The sequence below is a fragment of the Ochotona princeps genome, chromosome 27 (genome assembly GCF_030435755.1).
Source record: "Ochotona princeps isolate mOchPri1 chromosome 27, mOchPri1.hap1, whole genome shotgun sequence".
Lineage (NCBI taxonomy): Eukaryota > Metazoa > Chordata > Mammalia > Lagomorpha > Ochotonidae > Ochotona > Ochotona princeps.
The window spans coordinates 6,171,200-6,185,719 of record NC_080858.1 but is presented as its reverse complement, the minus strand read 5'-3'; the positions used below and the strand labels follow the sequence as shown (position 1 = coordinate 6,185,719).

The 14,520-nt window shown below is 44.5% G+C and overlaps 1 protein-coding gene across 1 annotated transcript in view; it reads right to left on the bottom strand.

Moving 5' to 3' along the window:
• TMTC1 (transmembrane O-mannosyltransferase targeting cadherins 1) overlaps nucleotides 1–14,520 on the bottom strand; it is a 195,937-nt gene that overhangs the window by 44,962 nt on the left and 136,455 nt on the right. Inside the window, exon 11 of the mRNA XM_058655741.1 lies at nucleotides 5,371–5,484. Within this exon, the coding sequence (XP_058511724.1) occupies nucleotides 5,371–5,484 (114 nt within the window). The remainder of the gene's footprint in view (nucleotides 1–5,370; nucleotides 5,485–14,520) is intronic.

The following is a 14,520-nucleotide window of genomic DNA, read 5'->3' as shown; positions in this document are numbered from 1 at the left end:
CAGCTCTCGGGGTGACTGCAAGCACGGTAGCCCTTTATCAGGATGGATCCTGCAGAGGACACACCAGCAGATCTGGGTGTGCAGCGACTGAGCACAGAGACCATGAATGACAAGGATAGCTCCATGAACACGTGGCCAGTGCAGCACAGGTTTACGTGAAAGCCCATTCTGGTCCATGGGAGCAAAGCTGAACTTAATTCTCAATGGCCAGGTTCTTGTGGGCTAACCCATTCAATCAACTGGTAACTGAGCCACACAGGGAATTTAAGTAACACCCAGTAGATGACAAAATAGACATTATCTCTTTACTGCCTATCATGGAAATTCTTCTGACACTGTCTACCAATGATGTCACTGGGTTTCCAGACATTCTGAGTTTCCTGTAAGACACACAGCTCAATATACAGATACCGGTCACCTGTCCCTGCTAGCCTGGGCCCCTCAGCTGCCACAACTGTTAAGAATCATCTTTGTTTTTTTTTTTTTAATTTTATTTATTTTTATTATTATCACTTTATGATACAGTTCCATAGATTGTAGGATTTCCCTTATCCCCTCACCTCTCACTGAGTTCCCCTATATCATTACTATAGTGTAGGTCTTTCTTACACAATCATATGTCCATCATTGTGGGCACGGACAATGAAGAGAGTCCAATTGTCAAGATAGAGTCAACAGTTTCATTGGGAGTCCATCTTTGTTGTTTAACTTCATGGTGGTGTTAATTTGTTTTTTTTTTTTTCTTCCTGTTGTTGATTATGTTTTGTGGCTTTTCATTTAAGGGGATGTATAGTAATTGTATAATGGAGACTATCATATCCAGATGTGAGGATACAATGTAGAATACGTCTCTACTTCCAGAGTCATCTTTGGTTAGTAACAGATTTGTTCCAATCATAGTTCTCGCTGCAACTCCTCAGCATAATGACATGTTTTATAAACCAACAAAAGTGTGGAGAGAAGAGTGGCTTCTATGGAAGATACCTACATACTTTGGAAATACCACAAAACAGGGGAAATGGTAAAAAAAGAAAAAAAAAAGCATTACTGAATCAGATAAAACTGTAAAAGACTAGACAAAAAAAATTAGAAAAATCTCAGTAAACCTAAATTATTTTGCAAATATCATTCTGTTTTTCTCCCAATTAAAATACTGAAAGTGATTATTCTAGCAATGAATTATGGATGCAGTGCTCACAAATTCTAATCAGCAGACTCGTCAGAAAAAAAAGTTTGGTAAATGGGTGTAGGCTTCAAATATCAGGATAAATTTCATGGGTACATAATTTTCCCTATGATTCTTTACTTTTAACTGACTTTAAGCTAATCGAAAAAGTGCGGGGATACTTGAAAAAGTTCACGAAAAAATGCAATCAACTGATAATTTTTGGTGTAAGAAAAAAACCCTGTGAAATTCATTCATAGTTCTTTCCTACAGATTATTTCCACTATTTTTTAAGACAATTCTGATATAGATGAAACTAAGTAGAAACATGGTAGGAATAAATGAAGTAGAAAGAATTGTTTAAGATAATTTTGGGATGAGGGGAAGCTGGTGCAACGGCTCACTGTCTAAATCCTGTGTTGATCTGAAGCCAGGAGCCTGGAGCCCCTTCTGGGTCTCCCACATGGGTGCAGGGTCCCAAGGCTTTGGGCCACCCTTGACTGCTTTTCCAGGCCACAAGCAGGGAGCTGGATGGGAAGCGGGGCTGCTGGGATCAGAACCAGTGCCCAGAGGGGATCCCAGCACATGCAAGGCGAGGACTTTAGCCACTAGGCTATCATTCTGGGCCCAAGAATAGCCTTTTTTTTATTGATGGCTCCTAGACCCTGGGTTTGGATTATTCTCTGGCCTCCTCCCACACTCTGGTAACCCACACTGACATGCACATTGACTCTTTCATTTTAAGTTATCCTGCTCTCACTTTGCACTGTGTTTATGACTCTGCTTTGAATTCTTATCCCCAGTAGGGCAAGAATTAGGAAAAAAAGTTGAGGCTACATATGCCCATTATGCCTCCATCCAGAACTTCAATCTTTTTTTCAGTTCTACCCTTCTTTCTACAGACTTTTTGAAGTGGTCAGAACACATGCAGCATCTTCTGGATTTTCCCAGGCCTGGTGTCTGCCTTCAGCCCCTGGGTGCAGGGCTTCCTGGGCGTGCCTGAGCACAGAGTGTTGAATTGCTGGGCGGTTCCTGACTTTCTCCTCCCATCCTGTGGGTTGCAATGGGAGGAACCATTACCAGGGTGATGAATGGTTATGCAACTTTGAAGGCAGGCAGTCAGTACCCTGTGGGTTTCTGCTGTTCCACTGTGGGAAATCTCAAGCTTGCTAGCACTGCAGTGAGGATGTACCTGCAGAGCCACACCTCACAGCCAGCACTGGTGCTCGCCTTAGGAGAGCGCGAAAGCGGTATTATCCTGATGGTTTGAGTCTTTCACTGTAGAACCTTTTTGGTGCCATTTCCCAGGGAAGATCTGCACTGCACTACAGCAATACAATAAATGAGGGCAGAAGGGCTTCCCATTATTTAAAAAATAAAGCTTTAAAGAAACTGAAATGTTCGGGTTGTCTATAATTATCCACTTACTGGGAGGTTATTTTTAGAAGTGGAGGCCAGCCAGGAATAGACACAACCGTGATGACTAATTTTACCTGCACCTTGGAGACCCAAACGCTTATTATAACAGCAATGGATAATTGCTGGAACTGACTTCAAATAATGGTGCCTTGAACCCTGAGTTTCACTAATTACTCTTTTTTTTTTTTGGCAGAGTATGAATATAGAAAAAAGTGGATTGCTGAAGACAGGAGGGGCGGAAGAGCAGTGGGGTGACTGACGTCAGTGCTGTGTTTCATGCAGAGAGATAGACATTTTCAGTGGCATAATCTGAAGCAGGTGTGTGCTGCAATCATTAGGTGGGAAGATGCTTGGCATGATCACACACTGTATCTTAGAGCGCCTGATCCCAGCCTCTTGCTAATAAGCAACTCTGGCAGGCAGCAGGCAACTGCAGTAGTGGTTGGGTCCCCAGCTTTATCATGGGAGACCCCCCCCCCAAGGGAACTGTTGGTTCCCGACTTTGCCCCGACCTAGCCCTGCCTATTGAGGGTACTTGGGGAATGGATGAGCAGATGGGAGAGCGCTGCCTCTCTGTCACTCTACTTTCCAAATAAATAAACACATGAAAAAGTTAAAAAAGAATTTAAAAACAGAATCACTCACATCCGCTGCAACTTCACTGCAAGAGCATCCATGCAAAGAGGCAGATGTTTTAAATCAAAAGTATTTTCAACCCGGCCGACAGTGTAGGATAGCTCGCTGATTACGGGGCAGTTTATTTACAGCATTAATTGTCTTCGCCCATTTCTCAGGGGACATTATTTCTTCCAGAAGCACAGTTTCTGAAGCAAATATTTATTTTTATTGTTTCACAAGAAGGAAGTGGAGGTTACCAACCAGCCACTATAATTCTGGAAAATCAACTGTGGGAGAACTGTGCTTACGTTACGCCTTAGGGTCAGTCTTATATTTTTGTTCGAACTTGACTGGAAATTGTTCCGGTGAAGCACAGGTTTAAAAGATTCTGCCGTGCTCTTTCCAACCACCATTTTTCACGCAAACTAGCTGCTTTTCTCCTATTTTCAAGGTCACAATCTAAAAATCCTTGAACATTAATTATTAAAGCACAAATACACTTGGCATGTGTACTTAAGGGAGCAAATCAATACATATTCATTGTGCAATGGATGAAATCACAGAAAATATAAAGGAAAAATATGTATAACCTGTAAGCCAGAGATATTCATAGCAAATATTTTGGAAACTGTCTTCCACTGAAAGAATATAATTTTTTCCTATAAGTTAAGCATGATGTTTCATTGCTTAATAAAAAAAATGTGCTCCTCAATGAAAAGCTTTGGTACAACTATACCTTTATAATGGGTATTTCCTGTAGTATCTGGAAAAATATTTGGTAATGAACTTGATACGTATGGTTTAAAACATGTGTCATAACTAGCAGTCCCTCATGTAAAAGTATTTTGATATGATATAAAAGATATGCTCATGAGGTCCCTGACACTGATGATTTTAAACCAGGTCCTCGCAAGATTCTCACAGTCACTTTAGAGAAAGGTAGTTTGGGTGGGATATGTATTTTAAGAGTGTGCAAAAGGGAAGAACTCAGAGAATCCAACTGAAAGTGCACCACCGGGGGCAGGTGTTTGGAACGGTGCTTGCGTCACCACTCAGGACACTTGCGTGTGACCCCTACCTGTGAGGGCCCGGCTGGAGCTCCAGCTCTGCTTCTGACTCCCGCTTCCTGCTGATGTGCACAGAGAGAGGCAGCAGGTGACAGATCAAGCACGTGAGTGCCTGCCACCCACGTGGGAAACCTAGACGGGACTTCTGGCTCTTGGCTTTGGTCTGCTGCAGCCCTACCTGTTGTGGGTGTTTGGGAAGTGAACCAGTGGGTTTCTCTATATCTGTGTCCCTGCTTTTAGGATAAATTAAAAGAAATAAAATCCAACAAACAAACCTGGAAGCTTATAAACCTTTACAGAGGCTTCTGTGAACACTGCGGGACTCGGCAAAGGACGGGGCACACCACACAGACCTCACCTACACGGGACCCCAGGCTGTGTGTGCTTATCAGGGGTGCATGTGTTGAAGATCAAACATGGTTACTGTCCAGACTCATCAGCGACAACCCCATTGCAGGTCAGAACTGCATTTCAGCAGAGTACCGACAGCTCACATACAACTCAAGCTTCCTATATCTCTCAAGGTCATAGCTAAGGACGTGTGTGTGTGTGTGTGTGTGTGTGTGTGTGTGTGTGCAGGAGCATGAGGAGAGGGCCTGTGAATTCACACACAGGCACATGAGATGGACATTTTACCCAACATGCCCACTGCATGCCTTGCCATGTTCTTGCTTCATACAATGCTCACACCATCTTCTCTCTGTATTCAAGTATTTGCCTTTATAAGCATCCATTCAGATGTGGGAGGGCCCAGGACTCCCCACATGGACAGAATGAATAATTCACTGCAAACAAATACCTAGAGATCGGATGAGAGTGTTCATGATGATGGTTTGTGCAGTGTTCAACTGGGTGTCTCCTTATTGCATGGCATGTAATGATAAAAACTGCCACGGGACATTGCACAGAGTTTAGCACCACTGTTGTGTATCACATTCCAACAGACTGGAACCCTCAGCTGAAAGGTTCAAAGAGCTGGCCTGTGTCCATGGAGATGCTCCCAAAATGAACACGACAGGCTCTGCACACACAGTGGGAGGAGAAGAGTGACATCAACCAAGATGCCAAGTGCACAGGAAGCCACACCCTGCAGGAGCTTACTTGAGGGCAGTCCTGTAGTGGTAGATGGCTTCCTTGTTCCGACCTTGGTCCTTCAGGAAGTTGGCATAGTTGTAGTGAACCTTGGCATTGTGGGGTAAAGTCTCAACTCCAGACCTAAGAAGGAAAAAAAATGAGAGAAGAAAAGAATCGTTTTGAGTCCTGCTGGTTTTACTCAGTTTCATCAACCAGTATTAGAAGTGTTCATCACATCCCTTTAAGATGAGAGTTCCAAAACTTGTGCATTTATGAGTTCTTTTTTTGGGAGAAACAATTCTGTATTTTTTTTTCCCCAGGGAGCAACAACACAGGCAGTGCTTAGCTGCACAAACAGGCTAGCTGCACATGTGCAAAGTGCAGGTGAACAGAGGGCCTCTTGGCCGAGCAGGAAGCCCTGCAAGAGGAGCCTCCTCTGCAGGAGTACAGCAGGGTCCAGCGACAGCCCGAAGGGCCCATCACACCACCAACACAACACGGAACTTGCAGTTCTCAGGCTGGCCTGGCTTTTCCAAATCAGGGAGCAGCAGGCAGAAGAGATGACTACCATGGGATGCTGCCTGGACAGATCCTCAAGAGGGTGGTTGGTGATCCTCATCCATTTAGGGGTCACCAAGGGAGAACTAGGCAAGTCCTTTTTTTCCTTTCACCTATGTCTCATGGGCTGGTTTCCTCTTCACACAGAACCGATGAAATCACCCAAGTAGACCTCCAAACAAAGACTAAAAGATCAGACACACCCAGGAACGAGGAGCCCATGACACAACATCTTTAAAACGCAAGATGAAGCGGAACATGTGCTGTCTTGGCTGCACCTGTTTCCCCTTTGTTTTTCTCACATCCGAGTGTCACCACTGGAACCCACACTGGGCGTGAGGGTGAGATTCTCTCCCGTCTCCCCTACAAAGTCACTGCTCCGTCCTGGGAGCACATGGTTCTCAGGAGGCCACCCTGGAGGAAAAACACCTTCCAGACCTGGTGGCACACAAGGAGAGGCAGAAAGGCCCCGAGGCACTCAGCAACCAGGGAAACCAACGCAGCTTTTTCTGTGACAATCTTCACTTGCCTGGCACCTGAACAGTCTGGCACAACAGAAAGGAAAAAGCTGTGGTTCACGCACAATCACTAGACAGGAAGAGGGTCCAGAAGAGACAGTTAGACAGTTATAGTATTGCTCTCATCTGAGTCAGTGTCCAGCTGCCCAGTGCCTACGGGGAGTTCCTTCAACCCAGGTGGCAGAGACACAAGCTGGTCAGATTCCCTGTTCTCTCAGAGCTTACAGGTGATTTGCAAACGTGGGCTGTGAAGAAACAGTTTACAGCAACATGCGAGTGCGATGCCCATGAGGAAAAGGACAGGAAGTACCTTTTCAGAAGGCAGCGAGCGCACAGCTCTAGGATAAACAGAAATTCAATTACCCTTGCACGGATGCTCAGCCCACAGGCCGTAGGAAACCTGCAAAAGTGATTCAGTCTGGCCCTGCCAAGGCAACTGCAAACCAGACTCGAAAATTCAATAAATCTATAGCAGGCTAATTTGAAGCTGATCATTTCACACGGCCCGTGAATGCTATAAATGGCCAAATGACCCTTGGCAGCACAAAGTTCTGTATCCCCGTGAGACATGCAGCGGGGTGCCCTAAGCTGACGACCCAGAGAAAACACAGCTGGGGCTTACAAAGTTGCTGGAAGTCTGAGAGTGAAAAACCCTAAGGTGCCTGTGACTGCACTGGAGTGTTTGGGTTTTACTTTGTGTGGCACATCAGTGGTTATGAAGTGGAGCTAAAGGATTCTGGACATATTCAGGATGCAGAGGTGGCAGGTGGCAGAGCATGGTATTAGATGATTCTCTGTAGGACAACCCTACACACTGAATCCAATCCAGTCCTTCTAACCTCTGTTCCTCCCACCCCTCCCGCCCCTCAGGTTCTGGCGAGGCCATTATTCCAGGCTTACAGATGGTCACTTCCCAGTTATATCTGCCTGTGACCATGATCTTTTCTCAGTGTATGTAAAGAAAAGACAGACAATTTGGTGTCTCTTCTTAGAAGGGCACCAGCTCTTTGGACCTTGGGGCCCAGACTCGTGATCTAATTTAAGCTTCATCACCTCCTCAAAGATCCAATCTCCAAAAGCACCAGAAGTTGGAGTATCAAATCTAAGAGTTTTAGGCAGACATAAACACCCGTTGTTTTTACTTTTATTATCATTTTATTATATATTTCCATATTCCATAGGCCCTAGGATTTTTCTTATCCCCTCCCCAAGTCACCTTCCCCAAACTGAATTCCCCTATATTATTACTATAGTACAGTTATTCATAAACAGTCACATGTTCATCATTGGGGGCATGGACAATGGTAGAGTCCAGCATCCTATTGTCAAAAAATATAGTTAACAGTTTCATTGGGAGCCCATCTTTGATCTGGAAGTAGAGATGCATACTGCATTGTATCTTCACATTTGGATACGATAGTCTCCATTACACAGTAACCACACATCCCCTTAAATGAAAAGCCAAACTACAAAATCAACAACAGGAATAAAAGTAGAAATTTACAACACCATGAAGTTTTCAAGAGTAAACACCCATTTATTTAACATTCTACCCATGGCCTCCCTCTCCCCAATGCATGTCCTTGTTATATGCAAACACATCTATCTATTCCATCCCAACAGCCCAAACCCTTAACTTACTCTGAATTCTAATGTCCAAAGTCTAAGTGTTATTAGAATCAGAAAGAGCTGAGGTAGGATTCATTCTGAGCAAAATTCCTATCAGTTATGAACCCATGAAGTCAGTCAGACTGTGTGCCTTCTACCTGCCATGGTAGGGCACAGATAGGAAAGCCCGTCTCACTCCAAAACAGACAAATCTGCAGGACCAAAGAGGCAATGGGTGCTAAGCAAGCCCCAAACCCAGCAAGGTAAATTCCATGATACAGGCTCAGTGCTCTACTCTGCAAGGCCATAGGGTGGCAGTGTCAGCGCCAGGGCTCTGAAGGGTGGCCCCCCTCTAGGTTTTCCACAAGTCCCTGAAATGGCTAGAAGGAAGCATTGGCCAGAGACCTGCTGTGAGTGGAGGTGCTAACAAGCTCTGAATCAATGTGGGGGTAATTCTTCCCTTCTTGTAAAGAATAACATAGGTTCACAGCCTGTAAAGAATAACACAGGTTCACAGCCCTTCCTCACTCTGCCCTATAATTTGCTTCCTTTAGTCTCAGGCAGCAGTGACTCTGCTGGTATACCAATCCCTGGCTCCTGCTGAAACAAATGAGCAGATCCTGGCTCATATCCATAGGATTCTCTTGATGTGCTGCTTGTTCAGCAACACCCATTCTGCTCTCTTTTGAACAAGTCTTTCTCTTCGCACAATGTGATCGTTGACAACTTTTTCAAATCTTTCATATGTTGCATTTGAAAATCTTCAAGTTGAGGTTCCTTCTTGCTTAACAATCTCAACTCCTCTCTCTTCTTGCATTTTATTGTAAGCATTTAAGGGGGAGTCAAGCTGTACCTTCGACATTTTGACTGGGAAACTCCTCTGCAATTATGCCATTTCAGCATTCACAAATCCAATCTACTGCAAAACACTAAAACACGAACACAGTTCAGCCCCGGACTTTGGTCGTTTTTGAACATGGATCACCTTTCTTGCAATTTCCAAGAACAGGCTACTCATTTCTGCCTAAGACCTGTTTCTATCAGAATTCTGTCCACGAATATCCACCTACCCTGAGAACGGTCTTTCTGTAGCTGCTTGTTCCTCAGCCTTCAACAGAACCACCTTTAACATCTGTACTTATAGAACACATCCCAAACTCCTCCAGCCTCTACCCAATACCTTGTTCCACAGCCATGCTTTCATAGTTTTTGCTTATTAAGCACTTCACTCTTTGGTAACCAGATCCGCATTAGCCTGTGCAGACTGCCAAGAAAATACACCCGAGAGTGGGTGGGTGCAAGTATGGAGACTGAATTTCTCGCAGCTCTGGAGGTTGTGTAGGTCCCAGGACAACCGGTGTCTACTGAGGTCTCTTCCTCCAGCTGTGTCCTTCCATGGTGCTTCCTGGACACATGTGTAGACCCGGCACGTGAGCTCTGCTCTCTGCTCCTCTTTTCACAAAGGACACTGACCTCATTGCCTTCATTTACCCTATAAATACTTCCTCCTAAAAACAGTATAGTGCAGTAAAATGGAAGGAGCCAGAGACCTCTATGCCAAGTGAAGCAAGGTAGACACAGAAACCCAAATAGTGCATGATCTCATTCATCTGTGAAAGTTAAGAAAGGAAAAGGAAAAAGAAACAAAGAATGCAGATCTGAACTTAGATAGTTCTTTCTACCACCTAGGACAGGGTGGAGGTGGAGAGGGCTAGGGGAAGGCTGGAAAACAAGTTTCAAACACAGTCACATGGGGTAACAAGTTCCTGTGTTCCTAGGCACAGTGGGGTAACTGTACTCGCAGTAACGTACCACGTGCTAAACAAAGAGCTGGAACAGAGGAGCTGGGGTAGTCCGTAAATGCAAAATAACAGGAAATGAAAATGCTAATTGGCAAGTTTTATTAGTTTCCACTGTGTATGTATGTGGAAAATTGTGTGCTACACCACAAAATTGTGCAATCATTAGACTTTAGTCCACTATGTTAAAACAAAGAATTTTAAACAAATGAATCAGGTTGTACTACAGTAAATGTGGGAGAGCGGGTATCACTTTGAGGTTCTAACTTCTTCCACTGGAGTAGGACTACTGGGTCACAGAAATATTTCCTAAGTTTATATATGCATATAATTTCCAAGGAGCCCGTCTGGCTTCACCCCCATAGACCATGCTGGCTGAGTTCCCAGTCCCCCTGCGTGCTGGGACAAGGAGGGACCTATACACATTTTGTCCTCTAAACAATCTTCCTCCTCCCTGACATGAGAAATGAGTCCTTTCCTCTGCTCCTCAAATGGGAAGAATCCAAAATCTGGAAGCGGGGAGCTCCCCGTGAGCCCCATCTTAGGATGCATGGTGTCAGAACTTGCCCGCCTCAGCCTCAGAGTGGTAGGACCCGAGTCTCATTAACTCCTTCTCTCGCGCTCTCATTTTACACAGAGGAAGCCAAGATTGGGAAATACTCTGTGGTCTACTGCAGGTGACCAAATCAGGTGACCACAGTCAAAGGCATTCCCTGTGTTTTACAGACAGTCCTGGTTGGTAGTGGATGCTAAACTAGGAACACTGCCTTCTGTCTCTGATATACTTTGTAGCTTGTAAAATCATTCTGTTTCAATGTAAAAAAAAAAGTACTCTGAGTGACTCTAGTCATACAAAAGGATTTCATGTTTGTAGGAAAATGGAAATACAAGAACTTCTCAACAAAAGTTCTGTCAAGCTCACAACACTTTTGAGGTGATAACATCCATTATTTTATCCATCACCAAAGAAGTGAGGATCCTGGACCTTGATCATGCCAGAACAGTCTTTCTTATACTATTGATTGAAGATAAATGGGTTCCCTTTAGAGATTTTTACATGAGCCAACACTTTCAAAACTTAGGAGGAGCCCAGGTATATGTTCCTGGCTGCCCCATGGAAAACCTTAAAAAAACTAGCTGAGCAGGAGGACACCCTGGGACAGCTTTCCCAAGCTTTTCCTCCCATAGAAATCATCACTCATTGGTTCACCAGAGTCACCCAACACTGCTACACGACCTTTGCTCTTGACCTTTGCACTTAAACAGCACCTGTTTCTGTGTGGGCAGGGCCACTTTCACAACTGGGTAACCAGATCTTGACATTCCACATCTTGTCTATGCTCTGAGTTCAGTGCCATCCCGGAAACGGCACATACCATGTCCCATTCCAATTCGTCTAAGGAATTCAGAGTCTTATCCCTCTGCGTCACATCGCCCCTGGAATCCTGTCTCTTTATTGGGACCTGGGACCTGATATGACCGTCGCTGCTGCAGCACCTGCCAAGCAGAGAGCTTGCTCTACTTAAACTCCTCAATCAGAACTGTGTCCTCTGATCCAGCTGAGATGTCGATGCTGCTGGCTGCTCTTTCTGTTGCTAATCGTCGCTTTTCTCCAACTGAGTACAAAGAAGACGAGCTACTTGATGTGATAACCTGCTGCTGTGGGCTTCAACACTGTCTCCTGTTTCAACCCTTGTTCTTCTTCTTAATTGAAAGGCAGACTGACAGAGAAAGAAGAAGAGACATCTTACATCTGCTGGTTCATGTCCCAAACAGCTGCAGAGGTTGATGGAGAGCCAAGGCAAAGCCAGAAGCCAGGAAATCCAACCAAGTCACCCACAATGGTGTCGGCGCCTACCGCCCTCCCAGACTCATTAGCAGGGACCTGAACTGATGCTCCAGTAAGGAATGCTGGTGTTGCAAGCCATGACTTAACTCACTACACCACAGTGGTGGCCCAGGCTTATCACTTCTGGATCTGCTGATTTCTTAGGCGGCCCTGTCCCCATAAATGTTCTAGCACAAGTGATTTCATTATTGTCCTAACCCAAAGTTTTTCACCAATCTGATGTTCTTGTCTTGCTTTTGCAAGAATTCAAATCACTCTTTTGCAGCCGATCTTGTGCCTCAAACTTGATGCTGTTAAGGTAATGTTCTAATGAATTAGTACAAGTTTCTTATCCAAAAATTTTGAAATCTATGTATTTGTTTTTATAATGGGCATCCGTATGAACTTTCTGAAGACTTCCATATGGACAGGATCTCTTTTTTTAAAAGATGAAATTTCTAGTGAGAAATTTCTATAGCATAGGAGTTTTCTTACACAGAACTGAGAAAGCACAACAGACGGGCTAGAAGATGTACTGATTGCAGCATGCTTGCTGAGATGGATCCTTCTCTCTGTGTGATTAGCTTGGTTCCTCTAACCTACAGATATCCCAAGGGCCCCAGGAAACATAGTCCTGGCAAAGACTGGAACGTTATTGCACCACATCAAGGGCAAGTCATAATACTCAGAAGAGAAAGGCAGAAGGGTGGAGCAACTCAAATCTGAGCAAAGCTCTGTTTCTGCCATTGTTATTTTTGAACTTCATGTTCTTTTTATGATATTTTCCTGCCATTTTTTTTTTCAGGACAGTTTATGTAGAAAAACAACCAACCAGCCAAAGGCAACATTCTCTTTAAAACCTCAACTGGTCTGGTGCTGTTCCCTCCAAGGACTTTTCTCTCTACTGGCTCCCCTGATGCCCCATTTAGCACTTCCAGTTGTTTCCATGGATACACCCAGCTTCAGACACTTTGACCCCACAGAGAAACATCATTTCCACAAAGGACACAGCTGATTCTCAAATCCTGGAAGCAATTACGTTCATGGTTAAACCACACACTCATATCTCCTATTCAACGCAGGATTTTATTTATTTATTTTTTTCAAAGCAGGATTTTAAATGATGCTTACCTACTTCTCTCTCCAAACTGCTATGTGTAGGAGACTTGAAAAGTAATAGAAATCATCATAACAACACTCTCACTTTTATCAAGTGTAACTGCAGCTTTTAGAACATTTATTTGTTTTCTTTCAGTGTCTGAACAATAGGTCTGGAGACTCATTCCCAAGTGCCTGCCTGGAAGACAAATATACTTTAAAGTTCCTGGTATTCAGCCAGATGTTAACAGAGAGGAAAAATAAGAATAACATCTGGCCTTTCTCAGTGCTGACCCCTCTTTTAACCCAAGGTTGTATGATGTCACACGCAGCATGGGCAGTATGTATCAAATGTCCATTTCATATCTAGTGCTGTGCTAAGCACCCACTGCAATGGGCTACACCTTCTGCCACACTCAGTAAGCTATCAGATGGGTAGGACCAGCCTCCCTGTGGTAGCATGGAAGAGAAAACGGAACCTCACAGAGATTGTGAGATTTCTTCCAAAGCTATGGCATAGCTGCATAACAAGAACAGCTTCAAAGGTTTGTGGAAGACACTTTGATGCAAAAAAAGAAAAGAAAAGAAAAAAAAACTTCTACGTAGTTTTATATAACACAGATTTTCATGAGCTTTTAAAAGATCCTCTACCATGCATGAATTTCAACATTTCTTGTATCAAAATAAGCTCCCACTGTTATTACAGGTAAACAGACTGAAGCTCAGAGATTCAGATCTTGTCTAAACCGAGGACTGCAAAGGGACAGGACTATTCCTGAAGTTGATCAACACTTGACACAATACCAACACAGGACGCCGGGACACCAGCAGTGCCATCACACCAACACTGTCTGTCTCACCGAGAGGCACACTGTGACCTCCTGGGTCTTAGGTGAGGTCCCACATTGACACGTCTTTGGCTCCTTTTCCAGGACAACTGCAGAGCTGAACACTGTGGGTGGAAAAGAGATCTCATGGCTCACGAGGCCTCAAGCACTGACTACTACCTGGCTTGTTCAAAAGCATCTGCTTCTTCCTGGCTTACATGCTTGTCCCGGGGTGGGGTTAGGCCCTTTGAAAGGGGGAGGGAACAACACGTGAGTCCTACGGAGATGGAGGCCACGGACTGTGCCTCGAGAAGCATGGACCGCTGGCATGGCGCATGAACTGGGATTCAGATAAACCCTCAATGGCATGCAGAAGGAAACTAGCTTTGTCACTGTTGTTCAGGTATTTTGAAGATGGGCAGAGAGTTTTAACCTAATTGGATTATTTTCTCATGCTATTATCCACTGCAAATGTCAGCTTCTGGGCTACTGCCCACCTAGAGTTTTGCAGTAAATCTCTTCCCAGGTTAGAATGCAAAGAAACTTCTGGTTCTAAGAATTAAAGAAAATATACTTTGCATTATAAATGCCTCTTTCTCTTCACTTGATCTTAGCCTAAAGGCTCTCTTTCACACACACACACCCACCTACCCACACACACACACACTTTGGATCCAGTGGAGTTGAAGGGTAAAAAAGGGGGCCAGGCACAATGGCTCAGTGGCTAAATCCTTGCCTTGAATGTGATGGGATTACATACGGGTGCCAGCTCATGTCCCAGCTGCTTAGCTCCTCACCTGGTACCCTACTTGTGCCCTGGGAAAGCAGCGGAGGATGCCCGGAGGCAACCGGGACCCTGGGAATCTGCATTGGCATGGGAGGCAAGGAAGAAGCGTTAGATCAGTGCAGCTTGTAGCTTCAGCCATTGTGCCCTCTTGGGG